Source organism: Trichechus manatus, unplaced genomic scaffold (genome assembly GCF_000243295.1).
Source record: "Trichechus manatus latirostris isolate Lorelei unplaced genomic scaffold, TriManLat1.0 scaffold00076, whole genome shotgun sequence".
Lineage (NCBI taxonomy): Eukaryota > Metazoa > Chordata > Mammalia > Sirenia > Trichechidae > Trichechus > Trichechus manatus.
The window spans coordinates 8,787,753-8,807,400 of record NW_004444012.1 but is presented as its reverse complement, the minus strand read 5'-3'; the positions used below and the strand labels follow the sequence as shown (position 1 = coordinate 8,807,400).

At 57.1% G+C, this 19,648-nt stretch overlaps 2 protein-coding genes across 3 annotated transcripts in view; one reads left to right on the top strand and one right to left on the bottom strand.

The window, feature by feature from the left end:
* Nucleotides 1-353: 353 nt before the first annotated feature.
* BAHD1 (bromo adjacent homology domain containing 1) lies at nucleotides 354-6,966 on the bottom strand. 2 transcript variants are annotated; one of them, XM_004380631.2, is made up of 6 exons: nucleotides 5,532-6,966; nucleotides 3,542-3,924; nucleotides 2,440-2,599; nucleotides 1,902-1,978; nucleotides 1,062-1,162; nucleotides 354-586 (listed from the first exon to the last, which is right to left on the bottom strand). In XM_004380631.2, the coding sequence occupies exons 1-6, from the start codon at nucleotides 6,964-6,966 to the stop codon at nucleotides 397-399; spliced, it is 2,346 nt and encodes a 781-aa protein (XP_004380688.1). In that variant the 3' UTR covers nucleotides 354-396. The 2 variants fall into 2 exon arrangements, with proteins under 2 accessions (XP_004380688.1, XP_012412216.1); XM_012556762.2 differs by having other exon boundaries at nucleotides 3,542-3,921.
* Nucleotides 6,967-19,207: 12,241 nt separating this feature from the next.
* Nucleotides 19,208-19,648, top strand: part of LOC105756502 (basic proline-rich protein-like) — a 25,353-nt gene continuing 24,912 nt past the window's right edge. Inside the window, exon 1 of the mRNA XM_012556729.1 lies at nucleotides 19,208-19,217. Within this exon, the coding sequence (XP_012412183.1) occupies nucleotides 19,208-19,217 (10 nt within the window). The remainder of the gene's footprint in view (nucleotides 19,218-19,648) is intronic.

The window sequence follows — 19,648 nt, the reverse complement described above, 5'->3', positions numbered from 1 at the left end:
CTGGCTCCCACTCCCCCTTGGAGGGACCTGAGGGGAGGCCGCAGAAGGGCCTGCCGGGCCTGATTCCTGAAGGACCTTGCTTCCCCCGCAGGACCCCACGCCCCTCAGGCTTGGCCCAGCCTTGGAGAAGACTGCTTCTTCAGGGGTCTCCGCCCAGGAGACCAGAGTTACCCTGGGCCGAGCGGAGAGCCCTGGAGCTTTGTTATAGCCTGGCCTGCCCACCCCCCTCCATGGGGCTCAAAACCCGCAGGGTCCCCTGCCCTCCCACCCCCAGGAGAACCACAGGCCAGCAACCTCAGACCCCTGTGGCCCCTTAACCAAGTGCTGTGCTTCAAGCAGTGCCCCTGCCCCGAGCCCCACTCGCCCGCAGGCAGCCCCAGCCTGGGCACGAGGAGGCTACTGGGGGTTCTTGAGGATGCGGCCATGGCGGAAGTCATAGACATGGCGGCAAAGAAACACCAGCTCAGGGTCCGTGTCCTCGGGCACCGTGCGGTGTGGCGGGGTGGAGTAGTCCACAGAGGGGGGCACCAGCGCTGTCTTCCGGCTGGGGAGGCCCTCGCCTCGGCGCTTGGCCATGGCACAGAATCTGCAGTGACATGCCATCCGCTGTCTACACAGTCACCTTCCCCACCCTGCCCAGAAAGCTGGGACAGCCCCTCCTGCCCCCCAGCCCTGTCCTGGGGAGGCCCTCGCCTGGGCGCTTGGCCACGGCACAGAATCTGCAGTGACACGCCATCCGCTGTACCACAGTCACCTTCCCCACCCTGCCCAGAGAGCTGGGACAGCCCCTCCAGCCCTCCGTCCTTGTCCTGGGGGCTGTGCCCACTCTGCCAACGACCAGTCCATTTGCTGTCACTGGAAAACCACGCCTGCCCGGGCCTCCTCCCAGCCACCTGCCGACGCTCCTAGACTTCTCCAAGGGCAGCACTCGAACGCCACCCTTCCCCCGACCCCCTGCCTCAGTGGGGCAATGGGACCTTTCTTCTAAAAACCAAACTCCAAATCAGAGGGTGGAGGCAGACTGCAGGGAAGAAAGTCCCGGGGGTTCAGGCACCACCCACCTGCAGTACTCGGCAAAGGTCAGCACGTAGCACTTCTCCTCGATGCAGGCCACGCTGTTCTGGTCCTGATGTCGAGAAGCAAAGACTTCATTCTGCAAAGACTCAAGGGGGCGGGAGCAGATGGGTTATGAGAGCTGGAAAGCCCCCCACTCCAGGAGGCAGGTAGACATTAACCCCGCTACCGGGACTCCTGACCCGAGATGTAATCCAGCTGGTGGCTCCACAGCCCCAGAGCACTCCTCCTGGTCCTGTCCCACCCAGGAGTAGCCACCTGCCCCAGTCCCTGACTGTCACCAGCCTCCCAACCCCAGCCCCAGCCCAGGGGAGGAGAGGGGGTAGGTTCTCAGCTTCCCAGCTGGATAAACAGGCCTGGCTGAGGGACCAAAATAAAAGGTGAGCCTGGGCAGGGAATGGAGGGGGTACAACCCGGACAGTCACCCCTCCTCGCACACAGCTGGGTGGGGAGCCCGGGGGCATTAGGGGAGTCTTCTCTCCCCTCCCCCATACTGCAGACAATGTCAAAGCTCCATTGCTCCTTCCCTGTTGTCAGAGAAACATACTCTGCTTCCAGTCTGCCACTTCCTGCCCTCCAGGGCTCCCTTTCCACGCCTCTCTTAAACAAAGATCGCTGCTCCCTTTGAGATGAACTGGGACAGTGTTGGGGGAACCTGAGGAACCTGGGAAAAGGCTCAACTCCAGGCCCTTCTCTGGGTTTATGGTCTCTGGAGTCCAAGGAGATCAGCTCAGGGCACCCCCCCGACCCACACCACCACCTCTCCCTCCGACTCCCGCTGCCCTCTGCCACCCCTCCCCTCACCGACCCACGGCCAGGCGGCTCACCTGGTGCATGCTGGGACTGCGGCCTCCCTGTAAGTGCTCGGGTCTGTAATACCACAGGAGGCTCATCATCAGCTCTCCTGGGGGCGCAACAGAGTGGTCACGGTGTGAGCTGGCAACCCCAGTTACTCAGACAGGCAGGCAGGCTGGCCGCCTGCCGCCCCGGAGGCTGACCCAGCCTCAGTGCCTAGACCAACCCTACTGGCTCCAGGTGCCCGTGTCCCCTGCCTCAGACTAAGCCTGGCATTTGGTGGCCTGGAGTACTGTTGGGCACAGGGCGAGAAGGGCACTAACAGGTGAGGTGGGGGGACAGGTGCCCAGGCCCTGGTAACTGCTAAGGTTAATGAGCTGATCCAGCCTGAGCCACAAGGTCGTCCGCAGCCCTTGGCAGCAGACAGACCCCAGCTGAGTGGGAGGCCGACCGTGTGCCCAGAACGTGGGGAGACTCATGCCAGGTCAAACCCAGGCAGGGGCAGATCTAGGGCCTAAAGTCCCGGAAAAGGCAGCTACCCCTGGGGTCCCCAGCCTGAGGGAGGGGTACCTGATTCAGGGTTCTCCCAGAGGGCAGAGATCTTGGCCACATAAGGAGTGGACGTCTTTCGCGGGCCTGACTTAAGAAGGACAGTGTCCCGGACTCGGATCATCTCTCCGTGCCGTTCTACTGCCTGGTAGCTCTTTCGGATGGCTGGTTCTGGTTCATCCTGGGCAACGAGCCAAAGACACAAATAGGCTTGAGGGGCCACACTTCAGTGAGGAGGGACGCGGGGCGGAGGGAGGGAATGACGCCCTGGCTACACTGTCCTCAGGCAGCCAAGCTGCTAAGGACGGGAAACTGCACGGGCACTTTGCGTGCCTGCCAGACAGTTCTCCCCGAGCCTGGCTTCCAAAGAAAGGACAGAGGTAGGAATTCCCATGGCTGGAGAAAGGATGAAACTGGAAGCTGGGTGGGAAGCTGCCTGGAACTTCTGGGGCTGAGCTCTGACGGCCACAGCCACTGCTGGCCCTCTTACCCCAGGTCCCAGCCCTGGGAAAGCGCCCAGGCCCCCTAGCGGGACAGTCTGTCTTTGACCTCCATCATTACTTCATCTACTGCTAAGCCTCAGTTTCCGCATCTGGAAGATGAAGATAATTACAAGAACCTGGGGCGCCTGCCTAACGGGGAAGTGGCAAGCATTAAAGGAGGTAATGCACACAAAGTGCTTGGCTCAGTTCCGACGCCTACGATGTGACCGATACATCTTCGCTGACATTCTCTGTCATCCCAGGGTTCTCGGATCACTAATCCTTCTCTTCCCTATACATCCCATCCAAAAAGCCCTCACGATGGTCCTCCATTTTATAATCTGGATGTAAGGGGCAGCATGAGCAGAGATGAGGGGTACAGACTCTTCAGATGGCTGCCCCAAAAGGCAGTGACAGAGATGGCAGCCACCATCTATCACCATCTGACTGTGTGCCCCGACGTCCCCAGGGCTTACCAGTACAGGATCACTAGGGACAGGGGTGCAGGCTGGGCCAGCGTGACTGGTTCCTAGGGTACAAGTAAGCTGGAGGTCCTCGTCACCCCCGAGAGTAGCCTGGGCCAGGGGTTCCTGGGACCCACGTCACCCGCCCGCTCCCCACAGCTAAGAGCTAGCACTCACCAAGACATAGACAGCCTTCTCACAGGCAGCCCCAACGGGCACCCAGCCATTAGTGCGGCGGCGGCGGCGGCGGCGTGGACGTGGACGCTGGACGCGCGGCTGCTTGGGGTGGCTGGGCCTGCGGGCAGCCTTGCTCCTCACAGTGTGCCGGCAGCCAGAGCCTGTGCGCAGACCAGACTTGGAACCGCTGGGAGGCTTGGCGCTCTGAGGGCATGCGCGGGCTACTGTCTGGGGCTCCGAGGTGGGTGTCTGAAGATGGGGGACGGGCTCTGCTGCAGGTGGCACGCTGGGCACAGGGCACCCCAGGAGGGGGTGAGCAGGTGAGGCTGGGTGGCCAGCTTCCAGAAGAGGAAATTCCAGCTGGCCCAGGGACCTGCAGCCTTCTGGGAAAGGAGGAGTGGGTCAGGCACGGCAGGTAAGGACAAGCAGTAACCCCTGGCCCATGTGCTTCCAGAGCCTGCTCCTGTCTTAATTCTGAATGTGAACCTAAGGGCCACCGAAGTGGCAGGTGGGGTCAGGGGTATTCCCTGACCTTGGAGATGGACCCACAGACATACCCATCTCCCCTTCCAGCCCAAAAGAAGGCGAAATCGTGGGAACAGCTTCCTTAGCTAGGGCAGAAACTTCTCCTCAGGCTTCCACAGTACTCGGCAACAGCTGTTCTCAAGTCAGACGGCCCGGCATATGAATCCCAGACCTGCCACCTACTAGCTGGGTGACTTCAGGCAAGTCACTTGACCCTTCGGCGCCTTACAATCGAAGTAGCTGCAAATATCACCGTGTTCCCAGGTGTTCTTCTTATCAATACATTAACTCACTTCCTCCTGACAGCCACCCCATGAGGTAGGGACCACGACCACCATTACCCCTTTTTACAGGTCACATAGCTACGGAAGTGGGAGAGCTGCAGAGTCTGTGCTCAATCACACGCCACGCCACCTCCTGTAGGCAGAGCGCTTACCGCAGCACCTCGTTCAGACTGCGTGGTAGTGCCATTGTTAGCAGCGTGAGGGGCAAGGGTCCTGGGTCCCGTGGGTTAGGTGTCTAGACCTGGGGAGTGGTCCGACAGAAGGAAAAGCCCAAGAAGGCTGCCCTCATTTCTTAGAGCTCCAACTCACACCAGAACCTGAAACAGCCAGTCTGGCCAGAGCCAGCCAGTCTATGAAGTTGTTTTATAGACCCCCACAAGAAGGCGTGTGGCCAGGAGAGCCCCGGGAAGGCCTGGCCCCTCACCGCGCCAGCAGCAGGCAGACTTGCTGGCCGCTCTGACCGCCTCACTTCCACCCAGGAGCCAGGGAGGCAGCTTGGCAGGTGAGGGTACTGGACCAACAGGGACGACTGTGGGGTGCCTGACCAGCTAGGGCACCTGCCTCTCAGGGGTGTCTGTGTCTCATCAGAAAGGCAGACACCAAAGCCACCCACCCCAGCAAGGGGAAGCCAAATCTGGGCTCTACTCTGTCAAAACCTGTCAGGCCAGGGTGACGCAGCTGACAGTCTACTGGGGCCGAGTACCCACCACCCTACCCATGAACGCTGAACGTGGCCGGCATGCAGATGCTCTGGGTTCCTGGCAAGTAAGGAATTCTAGCTTTGCTCGAGGAGGGCAAACGGAACAGCACAAGAACAACGTGGCAGAACGCCCTAACGTCCATACACCTAATTTGCTACTCAGAGTCTAAGAATGAGAATCCCAGTGGGGACGGAGGAAAGGTCCTCCCAGGCCCGCGACCACCACAGTGCTACCTAACTGCTGGGCCAAGGAATTTCCATAAACAGCCTGGGCAGAGCAGGGCTGATCAGAGCTAAACATGGGGCCCCTTTCCTGCAAATGCTCCCTGGCTCAGGGCAAATCAGGGGCGTTCTCCCTCTCAGAGACCCCTATCCCCCAAGCTAGACCCCAAAGAGCCCCTGCCCCGAGCCATGGCCCACCCTCCTGGGACCCCATGTCTCAGGGACTCCCCGGCACGTCCCCGACCCCAGGAAGGCGTACCTGCTGCGAAAGGCATTTTGTAGGGACAGCCGCCACACGCAGTGCCAGCGTGGGTGACGGACAGAGGCAACACTTCACAGAGGCTGTATTCATTTGCTCCAGTGTCCTCGCCAGAGCAGTAGCGAGAGGAGCCCCAGGGAGGGTGCTGGAAAGGGGTGCCCGCGAGCACTGAGCTTGGGGCCAACAGGAGCCCCTCATTAGGTGCAGCCACCGGGGACAGCTTGCCCTCGGGCAGCATGGGGCAGGTGGAGCAGCCCCCACACTTCAGCCCTTCTCGGCCACAGTACAGGTAGAAGCTACCTAGTGCAGTGAGCTCAGGTCCACCACACAGGCCACGGTAGTCGGCGGGGTTGCCAGGCATCGGCAGGGGGGACAACTGGGGTGCAGGGAAAGAGGGCTGGTGCAGTTCCTGCTTGGGGGCGGGTGACTCCTCGCCTGGGCGCCCGGGCTCTGGCTTCAGGGCTGCCTGCCCACCCATCAGCAGAGGTAGGCGGGGGCGCAGCCCCAAGGGGCTCTCCAGGGCCTTGCTCAGAGGCTGGTACGGTGGCTGAACGGATGGCCTATGAGGGGCGGCAGATGGCCACGGCCCCTCAGGGTGTCCTTGCCAGCCAGGTGGGCCTGCAGCCTCCCCAGAGCCAGGCCCCTGACGGGCCTTGGGACAGCTCTTGCCATTGACCTTGGCCCACTTTGGCCGCAGGGCCTTGGGTGCTGGTGACTCAGTGGAGCGCCCGTCTGCTTCTGGGTGGGGACGAGGGGGGCGCAGGGGAACCTCGCGCTCCTGGCTCAGCCTCAGGAAGGCGGCTGCGTTCAGGCTGGCCAACCTCTTGGGAGCCGGGTCACCATCCCGACGGGCACCTTCATCTGGTGCGGGCTCTGGGGACAGGTCTCGACTTCCTCCTCCAAGGTCTCCCAGCCGGGGCCGCTTCTTGGAGGAGGACCAGCCCGCAGTGGCCCGGTCACGGTCGCGGTCCCGGCTTCGGCGGGGGTCTCCCCCTCGGCTGCGGCGGGGGCCTGCCAGGCTGCTGGTGTCGTCCCGCTCCAGCAGCAGGTTATTGAGGGCCTCGGCGTTGAGGGAGGCCAGGCGCCGCTTGCGGGGCTGGGCGAGGCCAGGGCCCTCACTAGATGGGGCCGGGCTGGGGGGCTTGGGCAGGTCAGGGGGCAGCTCGTCAGCCTCGTCTGCGCTGCGTGGATCGGCCACACTCTCCAGGCGGGTCAGCAGCACTTTGCAGGCCTTGGGCTTCTCAGGGACCAGTGGGCGCTTTCGCAGTGGGTAGTTCTTGCGGCGCGCTGTGAGGTGCCCGGGGCTCTCGGGCATGCCTGGCTCCACGGCCTCCGCCCCCTGCTCCACATTGCTGCCTTCCATCGGCAGGGGCTCCTGGCGGCCAGTGGGGCCCGAACTCAGCATGGGAAGGGACTTCCTCCGGGTGTGTGTCATGGAGTAGAGCTCCAACCTGCAGGACAAAAGGCTGGCAGTGAGTGGAGCCCCACATACCCCTCAGCCTACTTTCTCCCAGTGCGGCCCCTCCAGTCCCACTGGCAGTAGCTTGGCCTACGTTCACCCCATCCCCAGCCTGGCTTTCCCCGGGCCCCTCTTCCAGAGTGTGAAGGCTCAGTGGGGTCGGGCTGCTAGCAGCTGTACAAGGGCTGGTTCCCCACCCGCCTTTCAGCCGGGGGTCCTTCTCTAAACTGAGCTGCTGGAGAGCCGCAAAGCAATGTGGAAGCCGGGGGCAGAGCACAGAAAGAGCTGGAGTCAAAACTCTGTTCTCTCTCCTCCCTTCTTCTTCCATGAGACACCATCGCAGGACAGGAGGCGGTTCTGAAGACACCAAGCCAGGATGAGGTTCTGGGGTGTAGGGACCCGTCTATTCTTCTAAAAGCACTGTCAAGGCATTACCAGCGCTTCTTCAACCTGGGGCTCCTGAGACCAGCCACAGGAAGATACAAAGATGCAGAGTGAGGACGTGAGATGGGAACTCGCCGGATGGGATGAGGAGGAGGCCATGTCCCTCTGCTGACTCCTTGCCCGGCAGCCCTAACCTGGGTCCTGCTGGAAAAGAGCCACGAAGACCCAAGGCCTGGCCTCAGGGGCAGTCTCAGCCAGCCTAGGAGCCAGGCGCAGCTGGGTTCAGATTCCAGGAAGGACAGCCCAGACAGTCAGCGCCTGGAGAAGGGCTGTCAGGGAGGCTGGGACCAGCATCCTTCTGGGGGTCAGGAGACCCACGGGACGGCACATTGACCTGCAGTGCAGTCTGAAGCTCCCGCCAGCCACAAAAAGTTGGGAGGAGAAAGTACAACAGAGAAGAGCTAAAGCAGGGCCAACAGGCTGCCTTGCGGGTCCTGCCTGGCTCCTCGTGTCTCCCTTCTGGTAGGCCAGATGCCAGGCAAGAGCGTAAAACGGGGAGGTGGGGAGAGTCGCGGGAAGCCTAGAGCCCAGAGCCAGTGACCAAAAATGCCTGCCACCAGACTGCATTCCCAAACTTTCTGTTCAGCTGAACAGCCCTCAACATACGCCCGCGCAGCCTGGGCCTGGGTCCTTGGGGAGGCCAGCCAGGCTGGCAGCATGCGGAAAGGTGACTGGGCCAAGGCAGTGAGGGACCACCAGGCCAGGAGAATTTAGTGGCCAGACTACTCAGCTGTTTCCTCCCTACCTATTCCCCGGCCCAAGCACAGGCGGGGCCAAGGAAGGTGCCAGCAGGCGCTCTGCCCTTCACCAGGCGCCCTCGTGACCCCCTCCCAACCCAGCAGGCTTGGGCCTTCAGCTGAATTTCCCCACTGCTATTGTTATTCACACTCGCTCCCGGAGCAGGGAGCCATCCCTGCTGGGCTGGGATTTAACCCTGAAAGTCCTAAGCCCGAGGGCTTCCCAGCTAGCTCCTCTGGCCTTGGGCCAGCGGCAGGGGGTCAGCGGCACCTTCTCTCCAGGTATACGCTGCGCTAGGTGAGAAAGCAGGCTCAGAAAACCAGGCTGAGGGCAGCGCGGGTGACCCTCACCCGAGAAAGGACTCGGAAAACTGGAAAGGGGAGGCAGCGTGCCAGGTGCTGCTCTGGCCACGTGCGTGCGGGCACCTGCCACTGGCCAGACACCGGGCCCCAGGCAAGACACAGAGTCACGGAAGACAAACCCATTCATGCCCCAGGCGTGTGTGGAGGGCTCCAAGAAAATCCCAACCCCCTGCTAGGCTCCCTGAAACCCTTCCTAGTTCCAAACCAGGTGACCACGCCCGCCTCCCTGTTTACTCAGCAAGCAGCGCTCCTTTCCCTCTCTGAAGCACCCCAGTGTCTCAGGCAGAGGAGCAGAAGCACATCTGTTTTTTTTCTAGGAAAGCCCAGGTCCAGCCCTCCCCCACCCCAAAAGGGCCTGGGATGGGAGAAAAGAGCAGACAGACCACAAAGCTGAGCTGGGGCCCAAGCCCTCAACAGGGCCCATGTTACCAGAGGAGCCAGGCCTGGGAATGGCTGGGGGCCGAGGCTGAGGTCGCCTGGGCTTGTGGCCTTTGAGGACTGGACACCAAGCGCAGAGCCAAGGAGGGGAGACAGGAAAGAGAGTGTGCACAGGGAGCTGACTGCAGGCCCGGCTGTGAGGGAGCTTGCAGCAGGAGGCGTGAGCCCACCACCCAGAGAGCTTTGGTGGTAGGAGTCCTAGGATCCGGGAAACCTGCCCCCACTCACAGCCTTTCTCTCTCCACACACACAAGGTCCCAAGCAGGAAGACGTCAGGAAGGGAGGCGGCGCCTTGACAACACACCTTCCACTTTCAGGAGCTTGTCCCCAGAACCTGGAAACATGTTCCCTGAAGAATACTGTGCTCTTCAACCTCTGATCCAGCCGTCCAGTTCCTCAGGGACACATGTGGGATGGATGACCCCGAAAGCCTCTAAACCACAGGCCGCGAGTCACACTTCTGAATCAAGCTTAGGAGCCTCTTGCTAGCCTCCCTTCAATCTGCCAAACCCCCAGTCACCTGCGCAAACACCCAGAGAAGGCCCGAGCACATCGAAAAACAACTCCCGGCTTTCATGTGGTGCCGAAGGCGACAGCACTGGCAGTCCCGGAGGGGAGGCCGGGGTCTCTGCCGCCCGTCCCTCTCGGTGCTCCAGTCTGAGGAACGCAGTGTGTGTGAGTCGTGCTTTGAAGGCGTAAGTGTGAGAACCCCGGCTGCAGCTTTTCCCTGGGGTGGGGCTGGTTGGAAGGGGCTCCCAGCCTGCAGGGACCCCTCAACCTGCGGGGCAGCCCGGCCGGGTAGGGGAAGAAGGTCCCAGGAAAGCAGTAGGCTTTCCTCCTGCCAATCCGCCCGCTGCCCCTCCCACCAATCCACGAGCTAAACCAGGAACTTTCTACCACTGCCTGCTCCTCCTCTCTGGGAAGCCCTGTCCTCCCAGGCACAGGCAGTCCAGGACCCCTAGGGAGAAGGTTCCTAGGAGGGACTCCCCAGGACACACTACTGCTTTGCCTAGACAGTCAAACAAGGTCTCACCGGAGAAAACCAGTCTGACTGTCCCCAGCTCTGAACAGCAATCAGCCGGCTGCCATGGAGGACAGTGGCCAGCTGGTCTGCCTCCAGGCCAAAGACCCAGTGAGCCACAGGCTGAGTCCAAAATCCCCACAAGTGTACTCAAAAGACATCAAGCAGGACACCTCAGGCCCCAGGTGCACCAGGGTCTGGAAATTAAGGGGGAAATAGGGAAAACAAAGACCCAGGCCCGGCTGAAGCATCATGCGGGTGGGGGTGGGGATGGCTGCTCTCTGTGCCGCCCTAAGCTTGCCCGTGGCTGGGAGACGCTACCACCACAGAGCCAAAAGGGAGAGATGACCAGTCTCTTGTCCTCATGTCCCCAAGATGCGTGGAGCCTGCAGGGAGGGTCAGAGGACTGGAGCAGCGTGGGGAAACCGGGGACAGGGGCCCCAGGAGCCGCAGGATCACTCCCACAGAGACGCCGCCCTGGACCAGGAAGAGGCCCTCAGCCCGGGCTACTGCTCTGTCTGCTGTACCCCACACTCCCATACTGGGGGTTCAGAACTCAGGGCTCTGCCCACTGTACTTCCCGAATCTTGTCTCATCCACTGCTTTTCAGGAATTCAGGACTGTAGGCAAGGGGAGCGGGTATTCAGAGAGGTTTCAGATAGACGCAGACCAGGCAGTCACCTGGGTGCAGGCCAGGAAGGGCTTTGCCCCAAGCCACCTCCCTCCAATGATGGCCAAAGCCACAGAACTGGCACGGAGCACGGCAGTGCCCTCGTCTGCAATCCCCCTTGGCATAAAACTCCCTGAAAGGAAACACTTTTCAAACACTGAGTTTCTTGACTCTTCCATCAGAGAAGAAAAGCAGCAAGACACAACAGTGGGCTCCCTCTTGTTTAAATCTCGCTGAGGTTACTTCATGGTCAAACAGAGGTGAAGCTGCTGAAATTCCTACGGTAACGCCAGGTAAAGACATGGCTGGGACCTCCTGAATCGCCAAGAGCTGATAAAGTGAAAAGGACAACGGCTCTGCGTCAGGCAGATCTGGATTTAAATGCCAGCTCTACCTCTGAAGAGCAACTTCTCTGAACTTCAGGTTCCTCCCCTAAAATGAATTTTACCTAAGATGGTTGTGAGTGTTACAAAGTCCCTCTGCAAGGGCCCAGCCAGGAGTAGGAACCAGGCAGGCAAGCGACCCTCCTCCAGGCTCAGGGACAGAGAGGGTGGCGGCCCTGGCCTGGGCATTCCCCCACAGCAGGCTGAGGCTGCGAAGCCCGCTGCCTCCAGACAAGAAGTCTGAAAACCCAGCCTGCGCCTGAACTCTGCTCTGCTGCTTTTCCCATGAAAACACTGTGTGGCAACCCTGGGAGAGATGGAGGCGGCGCTGCTTTTCCCTTGCAGGGTCCATACGCATTGCTGCTAAGTCAACTTTGACTCATAATGACCCTACAGGACAGAGGAGAAATACCCCATAGGGTTTCCAAGGCTGAAATCTTTAGGGAAGCAGACGGCCACATCTTTCTCTCAAGGAGCTGCTGGTGGGTTCAAATCACCGACCCTCCAGTTAGCTGCCTAGCGCTTAGCCACTGCACCACGAGGGCTCCTTCTTGCAGGGTGCAGCGGGGCGAGTTGTGGGGGACTCGACTTACACCTAGTGAGAGGGCAGGGGCAGAAACTGCATCCCACAGACCCTAAGCAACAACTCCGTGCCGCCGCCGCCAAGCAACACTCAACTGGACCGTGAAAGGCGAGTTCCTCAGACGCCAAGGGCGAGGCTAGACCCAGAGGATGGGGTCAGAAGGCGTGCGTTCTGCCAGCTCCCACCATCTGACTGCTTCTTCAGTGCAGGTACCCACACAGAGCTGGGGTCTCGGCTCCGACAGCACGGAGCTCAAGGCCAGGGCTGTGCCCTTGAAGACAGCAGTGCCTATCCATCCTCACTTGCTGGGGTACTCAAGTCACTCTGCAATCAGGTTGGGAACTAGAAACACCTAGGCAGGGACCAGGCCTGACCCATCTGGACGCAGGCTTCTTTTACAGACTGCCCTCAAGTCTAGCGGCCCTCTGAGGAGCCGGACCCCACCCCCCACCCCCGTGAGGCACCAAGCCTATCTATGGCCGGTCAGACCACCTACCTGCTCGTTACACTTCAAAGTGGGGGCTTCTGGGAACCAGAGAGGCAGGAGCAGCCCTGCAGGGAAGGCCCACACCCGACAGACAAAGGGTCCGTGCATTGGCCGGCCCAGCCCCACAGCCAGGTCCCAAAAAACCAAAACCATACCCGCTGCCAGCGAGTCGATTTTGATTCACGGCGACCCTATATGACAGAGTGGAACTGCCCGTAGGGTGGATTTGAACTGCTGACCTTTTAGTTAGCAGTCTGAGCTCTTAACCGCAGGTCCCATCTTTGGCTATTCCTTTCCACTCTGACCCATCCCAGCAGGAGAGGCTCAGATACACAGGCCCAGGACGGGCTTCACCAAAGTGTCTTGAACCTCCACTTACTTCCAGCTCTGGTGGCAAAGCACACACCCCACTTCCTGAGACTGTGAAAGAACACAAATTCACAGGGTCAGGAGGGGAGTTTTAACTTAAGACTATAAAGTAGAAGCCCCTCCCCCAATTCCACATTATATCAGAAACACAGAAACCCAATAAAAGAGCTGGTGGGATCTCCTCATATGGTTAGAAGATCCCAATGCCCTAGTCTGGGGGTGAGGCCCTTCCTACAGGTAGGGGGCTGAGACTGAGCGACGGGGGTGTACCCCTCGGATCCACAAGTCGATATATGCGCACGGAACCCTGGGCCTGGACACGGGACAATAAGCACTGTATTTAGTCACACCATAGCGCTCTGCTTTAAGAAACTAACCTGACGAATCAGAAGGTAATCACAGGCAATAGGAAACTAGTTTTCATAAGCCTTTCTTTAAAAGCACGTGTCCCTACTTCAGGTGATCTTCCTCCCCTAGCCTCTTTCCAGAGCACAGCTCCTGCGTGCCTGAGGTAGACCTGGATCTGCAGGTGCCCGCCCAGCGAAGCCAAGGCCCTGGCTGCTCTATGGGGCACTGCCAGGCACAGTACCTTGAGGGACTTTTTCATTCAGCCGACATTTTTGGCACCGCTGCAGCCCAACACAGGGGAGGAGGGCCCACCACAGGCTGGAACAGCATAAACATCTGGACTGAGGAAGCGGCTGCAGAGAAAAGCTGCTGTCTTGAGGCAGGAGACAAATGCACCTTCCCTAGCCTCACCCCTGTTGGTTCCAGATCAGGAGGATGGACCCTGGATTACTCCAGGCTGGGGGGCAAAAGGACTCCTGGCTGAGGCTCCCTCAGACCCTCCCATCCAGACTCCATATTGCCTAGGCTGGGTCAGAAGCAAATCTGCTCCTGAAGGCGGAACCTATTTGCTCCGAGCAGCTAACAATGTGGGAGAAATAAAAGAGGAATTGAGAGGGCGCCCTGAGGTTCAGCCAGGACGGAGAGCTCCGGGTCCTCGGCAAAAAACCTCGAAGACAACAACGAGGGCTCATCAGCCTGCTCCAGGCACCTGCCCCGGGGTGGCAAAGGATATGCGCTGGTTCCACCACCAAGACACGCTGAGAACCAACGACTTAGATTTCTAAGATGGTCTGCCGAGACCAGAGATGCCACCTCCAGTCCTGAACAGAAGAAACTGGCCAGCCAGGCCAAGGTGGGAGCTCTGCCCTCAGCCTCTCCAACAGAGCACTAACCACCTGAAGGAGTCATCCATGAGGAACAGACCCAAGGCCAGGCCTTCCCACTACTCCACTAGCAGGAACAGAAATGCAAGGTGGAGCCTAGCAAAGTATGAGTATCCAACTTGAATATCTCACGCCTCACTGCGTGATTAGTGCCACCTCCTTTAGGATGCCAGCTCTGTAGGGACAGCTGGGATCCACCTTCCTTGCCACTAAATCCGGCCCACAGGCCTTAATAAGAGTTTGTTGAATGAAGAATTGGCTGCCCACCTGCCCCACCCGAACTAACATTCCTACCCTAGGCTGAGAGCACTACCTAGAGCTCAGGACAAGATACCTTCTGATCCTCAAACTCTCCCCCATCCCCAGGATTCCACCGTGCCTCTTCAATGTAATCCACAGTTCAACAGATCACTTCAGGAAATCTCTCCTCTTTACACAACACAACCCGCTTTCACTACCATTCTCTTTCATCTCCCTCCCTACCTGCCAGCTGCCTCAGGAGGATATTTCTCCCATTCTACTTGTTCCCTTCAAACCGTTAAGCAAGTGAGTCTGCTACCAGAGGCATACTTATATCAAGATAAAGGATGTTCCAGATGTGAAGGTGGAGTCAGTAGCAAAGAACCAGCCTTAGCATGATCAGCCCCCAAACCCTCCAGTGTGTGTGACAGGGAATTCGTGAACTGCAGCGTTTTCTGTTAGAACAGGGTGGCTAACGTCTGCCAAGCACTCGCTGTGCACCCAGCACCACCCTGAGCACACGACACTACCTCATTTTTCCTCCCAACAGCCCTATGAGGGAGTTGTTATCACCTTCTTGTTCTAAGAAGGAGAAAACAGATACAGAGAGGCAAGAGAACACGCCCACAATCCTGCCGCTAGTGAGGGAGGTGGGGCTGTCCAGGTGGCTGTCCAAAGCCCACACTCCCCACTGTGACACTCTGCCTCCGTCTAGGGCTTCGCAGGACAGCTGCTGGATCACAGACCAACAGTCAACATCTACTTTCGCATTCGATTTTGTTTTCCAGTGTTGCTTTAATTATTGACATTATAACATATTATTAGTTTTTCTTGATTTTTCACCAGAAAGGAATTGAAGATACTGTAATTAAATGTTGGGTTAAAAGCAGCCACAGGCTGGCCAGGGAACATAAATGTAATTTAAAAAATTGTTTTGACAGGAAAGTTTGCTCAAAGTTGCCCAAAATCTCTAACACATACTTCTGAAACAAGCCCTTTTTATATCCTAGAGAGGAGTGAGGGGATAACACTTCAGGGATACGTTTTGCCCAGATTTTACAGTCGATCTAGAAAAAGTGTCTGTAAACATCCCCTGTGAATCTAAGAATGTCTCCTGCCTCCGATGAAACCCTCTGCCTCCAGCCTGGACTACAATGAACACTGAAAAGTGGTGATCACACCCCCCATACCCATCATCATATGTGGAGACATATTAACTGCCCTTTGGCTACCTCGTTGGGCTAAACAAATCCAAATCTTCTCTATTATCTCTGACGACCATCTCGACCACCTCCTACAGCCATTTCATCATTTTTATAATTCTTTTCTGCATTCTGTCCAAATCCTGTGAGCCCCTCCACCACAAAGCAGGGGACACCCCTCCCCACTGAGGAGGGCCTGACTGACCCTCACCGTGGTAGAAAGATGACTCCAGCTTCCCTTCCGGCCTACTTGTCAGGACTTGCTGGCATCAAGCAGCACCCTAGTATCTTTCCTGGGATTTCGACAAAGACCCTCCAAAAACTAACAATTCGCCTCTAAACCACCTGGCCAAATGGGAATGTGGTTAACCCTTGAGTGTCACAAAACTGAATTTTTCCCAAACATCTGAGACAGACAGCTGCCGCTGGAGAAGTGCCTAAGCGTGGGCCACCCCTCTCCTCTGCCAGCCGGAAAGTGGAATGGCTGCATCCAGGGTGAGAGGCGCAAAAAGGCACTGGGAATACAAAGAAAGCAGGAGCAGTCAGCACCCTTCCAGCTGAGATCCCTGGACTCAAGAAAGACGCTAGGTGCCACCTCCCTAACTGAGGATGGGGATCTAAGTACCTCTTCTCCCCAAAGCTACTGGAAAAGGAACCGACACAAGGATAATGATGTCGACCGAAGTTCTTGGCACTGACCTCGTTAACTAAGAAAAGTCACTTGTCGGTTTTTCATTCAGGCAACTTGGTCACAGTGCCTTGAAAATAAGTTCCCAATTCAAATCTCAGTGAGGCTGAAAGACTAAGAGCTTTTCTTCCTGACGGGTCGTGGCCTATAGAAAATCTGAGGGACAATGTTATTTCTTGTGTGAAGGACACTGAATCAGGTAAATAACCATCCTTAAAGGGATTTCTCACTGGGAAAATGGGGTCTGGATGAAACCCTCCCCAGGACACCACACAGAGTCCTGGACGTGACCCTACCCTGTGGCCTGCTCACCAACCCACAGACCAAGTGTCCTGGGGCTAAGACACCAATGCCCTCGTCGGAACCCCAGGGCCAGCTGGTGTGGAGCTGCTGGTGGAGTCGAGGATGCTGGCCAGGCTGGCGGGGCCAAAGCAGGCGTCTGCAGCCTGCCCGCCGCCCCGGCTGCTCTTCCTCCTCCTCCTTAGCCATTTTACTGCTCATTAGCGGCAGGACCAGGAGGTGGGCAGGGGAAACATAAAGGAGCTGAAATTCAAACCAGTCCATTTTACTCCAGTTAGGTGCCTCCCATAAAACCGGGCAGAATTTCATCATCTAGGACCTCCCTGTCCCATCCCAGGGAGGTCTGGGCAGCTCCGCCCAAGGGGTCAGGAGCTGTAGGACCCCAGGGCCCCAGGTGTCAGGAGCTTGTGCTTGTAATCATCAGAAGTTCTTTCCTTTTTTCAGGGTTAACAGGCACTTCCAGCCATGAGGGGGCCTTGGGGACCTGCAGAACGGGAGTGCTGGGGCTGCCGTCAGAACCAAAGCACTCTCCTCATCCCTCCAAAGGCCTCGAGTCCCCAGCACAATGGCAAGTTCACAAAGGAAGTGAGCCCTGCCAGACTGTGCTAGCGAATTCCCATAAATACTTGGGCCTAAATACTTGGGCCGGGGTAGTACTGCTTATGTAAAATGCTTCCCCATTGAGAGATGCTGCTTTATTTACATTCTTCACGACCCATTCATAAAAAGGAGGCCCTTTAATGTCGGAGCTGTTCGTATAATGCTCCATAAACCCGGCAGCTTCAGCCAGCAGTCAACATAGGCTACTTCTAAACTCCAGAGACTTTTTTTCCTTAAGACTTTTTCCCCCTCCTGAATGACTCACCTGGCGACAGGGTGCTGAGGCCAGATGTTGTCTGAACAAGGCCAAGAAGAATAAGAACAGATAAAACGAAAACACACAAGTCCTCCTGGATGCTCAGGACAAAGAAGTGGGGAGGAACGTGCGGTGCGATGGATAGCTTTTATATGGCCTTTCTCCCCAGGGTCTTGTAACGCTTAACAAATGACTGGGCGGCACTGTGCAAGTAAGGTACTTGTGGCCCACCAAGGGGATCAGACAGCTTACTAATAATGTAAATAAGGTGCATGGCACCCTTCTGGGGGTGGGATCATGCAAATAAGGCATACGGAACCCTAACGAGGGGATTGGTCAGTTTTGCCATTCCGCTAGGCTTAAAATGAGCCATCCCAGAGGTGGAAAGGGGGGACCTCACTACCATCAATAAGAGATGGGAGCAGAGCATGTCCTTTGGACCCGGGGTCCCTGCGCTGAGAACCTCCTAAACCCACGAGACAGGGAGAGACAGCTGTTAACACCGCAGACGGTACAATATGGTGAGAAGTGGTAGCAAAAGCACGGCAGAAAACCAGCAGCAGCAGAACCAGGAGACCTGCAGGAGACAGCACGGTGGGCCTCCAGCCCATGAAGCAAGAGAGCTGTGTGCCTCTGGGCACTTGTCAGCAGAGCTAGGCTTGCCGACCCAGGGAGCGAGAGCTCAGCGCCTTCGGGCCGAGGCTTACTGGTGAAGTGGGGTGCCCCCAGGGCACCTACTGGTGGACCTAAAGAGCTTTCTAACACTTGCCCAACAGGGCACAGGCCAGGCAGGGCCAGCCCAAAAGGCTGAGGGGCCGAGAGGCAGAGGGAGAGGCCTGCTTGCAGGCACGGCCAAGAAACTGTCCTGATCTAAGCTCTGTATCCTGAGTCATTCCTGATCCTGAATTGTAACCTGTTACTTTCCTAATAAACCCCTTAATCATTGAGTATTGCCTGTGAGTTCTGTGTGGCCACTGCAGCGAATGATAGAACCCAGCGGAGAAGCACAGAGTGTCATGGGAGGGACAGCTGGTGTCAGAACTGGTAAGAAGGTTGGAGGATGGAGGTATGAATGTTCGACCTCCACCTCACGGGACTCAGCCTTGGACTGCTGATCCCGATTCTCCTCCCCTCTCGTGAAGTTAGAGGAGGTCAAATGACCCCGTGTCAATTTTACAAAATGAAAAAAAATAGAACGAAAATCTCTAAAGAACTCTAATTTGAAATATGTACGTTGGGAAGTTGCAGCAACTCTTTCCAGGTTTACTAAAACTTTCTTTACGGACGTCAACTGCTTCCTATTTATACCTCTAAACACCAGGGAAGCTGTGCAGATTTTTTTTTTTTAATCTAAAAGAAAAAAGAGAACAGAGTTCTCCTTATTTTTAATTTGCATTGTGGATGAATAAACAAACAAAGATTTTCTCTGCTTCTTGACAGAAACAGTTCTAGGGTGCTGGCTCCAAGAGGGACACAACTTGCCCAGGATAAAGGAACTCAGGCAATCCCCAGAAAGAACGGCAGGACTGGGTTCTAGGACACGCAGCAAATGCTGCCTGACAAGCTGAGGAGAGCCGGGGATGCGTTCTGAGGTAGCTTTTCTTCTGCTACAGTCGAAGCAAAGAGGAGAGAAGTAGTAGGGATTTTTTTTAATTGACGGGGGAGCGGTCTGCATCGCCATGGCAACTGTAAGGGGTGGCTTTCCCGCTTAGAAGGGAAATGCTGGTCCATTAATCATCAAACTGGGGCACCAAAGGGAGGTTTGGGGGAAATGGGATGGATGCGGAATTTATTTTTTCACTGTCTAGATGCAAACCAGTCACCAGTCCTCTCTCCCATTTTCCCCATGGTCCAGGGTCGATGATGAACAAAAACGAAGTTCCGAGAGCGCGGGGATCCTAGCTTTCCTTTCTGATGGGTCCAGCGCGGGGCTGACTGGTGCCTCCCACGCCAGCGATGCCCCCATAAACACCTTCCTATGACACCAGCTCCAGAAGACCCATCCACAGGGTCAGTCCTTCTCATTCTCAGAACTGCGTTTTCTCCCTCATTTACACCCCGGATTGAGAAGAGATAAAACATATGGATTCGTTTAGCATGGACAACAAGGAAAACTGCATAAGAGCAGCAAAGTTGGGTAGAGAGAACGGCCTGGTGGAGTAGAAGAAAAAGAGGTTTGCAGTGCTTTTCCAATTAATGCCTACATGGTGCCATGTGAGTAATCCACAGGACACAGTCATTAGCCAAAACATCAGAAACAGCAGCTGAACTTCACTTGTTCCCATGCTAAAACACCTCCAACATGCCCTATCCATCTGCCTTTGAGAGAAAAGGTGGGAAACCCCCAAAGACTCCGTACTGCCCATTTCTGAGGAGGCCGAAGGGAAGGCTTCCCCTGTTTTCACCCCAACTCTGCAGCCAACTGCATTTATTCATTCAACAAAACCAAGGGCACGGCACTATGCGAGGCATTCTAGAACAGTCACCAAGGGTTTAACACCCATACTGTACCTGTCCTTAAAGAAACTCCCAACCTACAACCCCTCAAAACACGATGCTCTGCTATAACATCCAGGGTCACAGGCTCAGAGCCAGGTGAGATGCCCTGCTATAACATCCAGGGTCACAGGCTCAGAGCCAGGTGA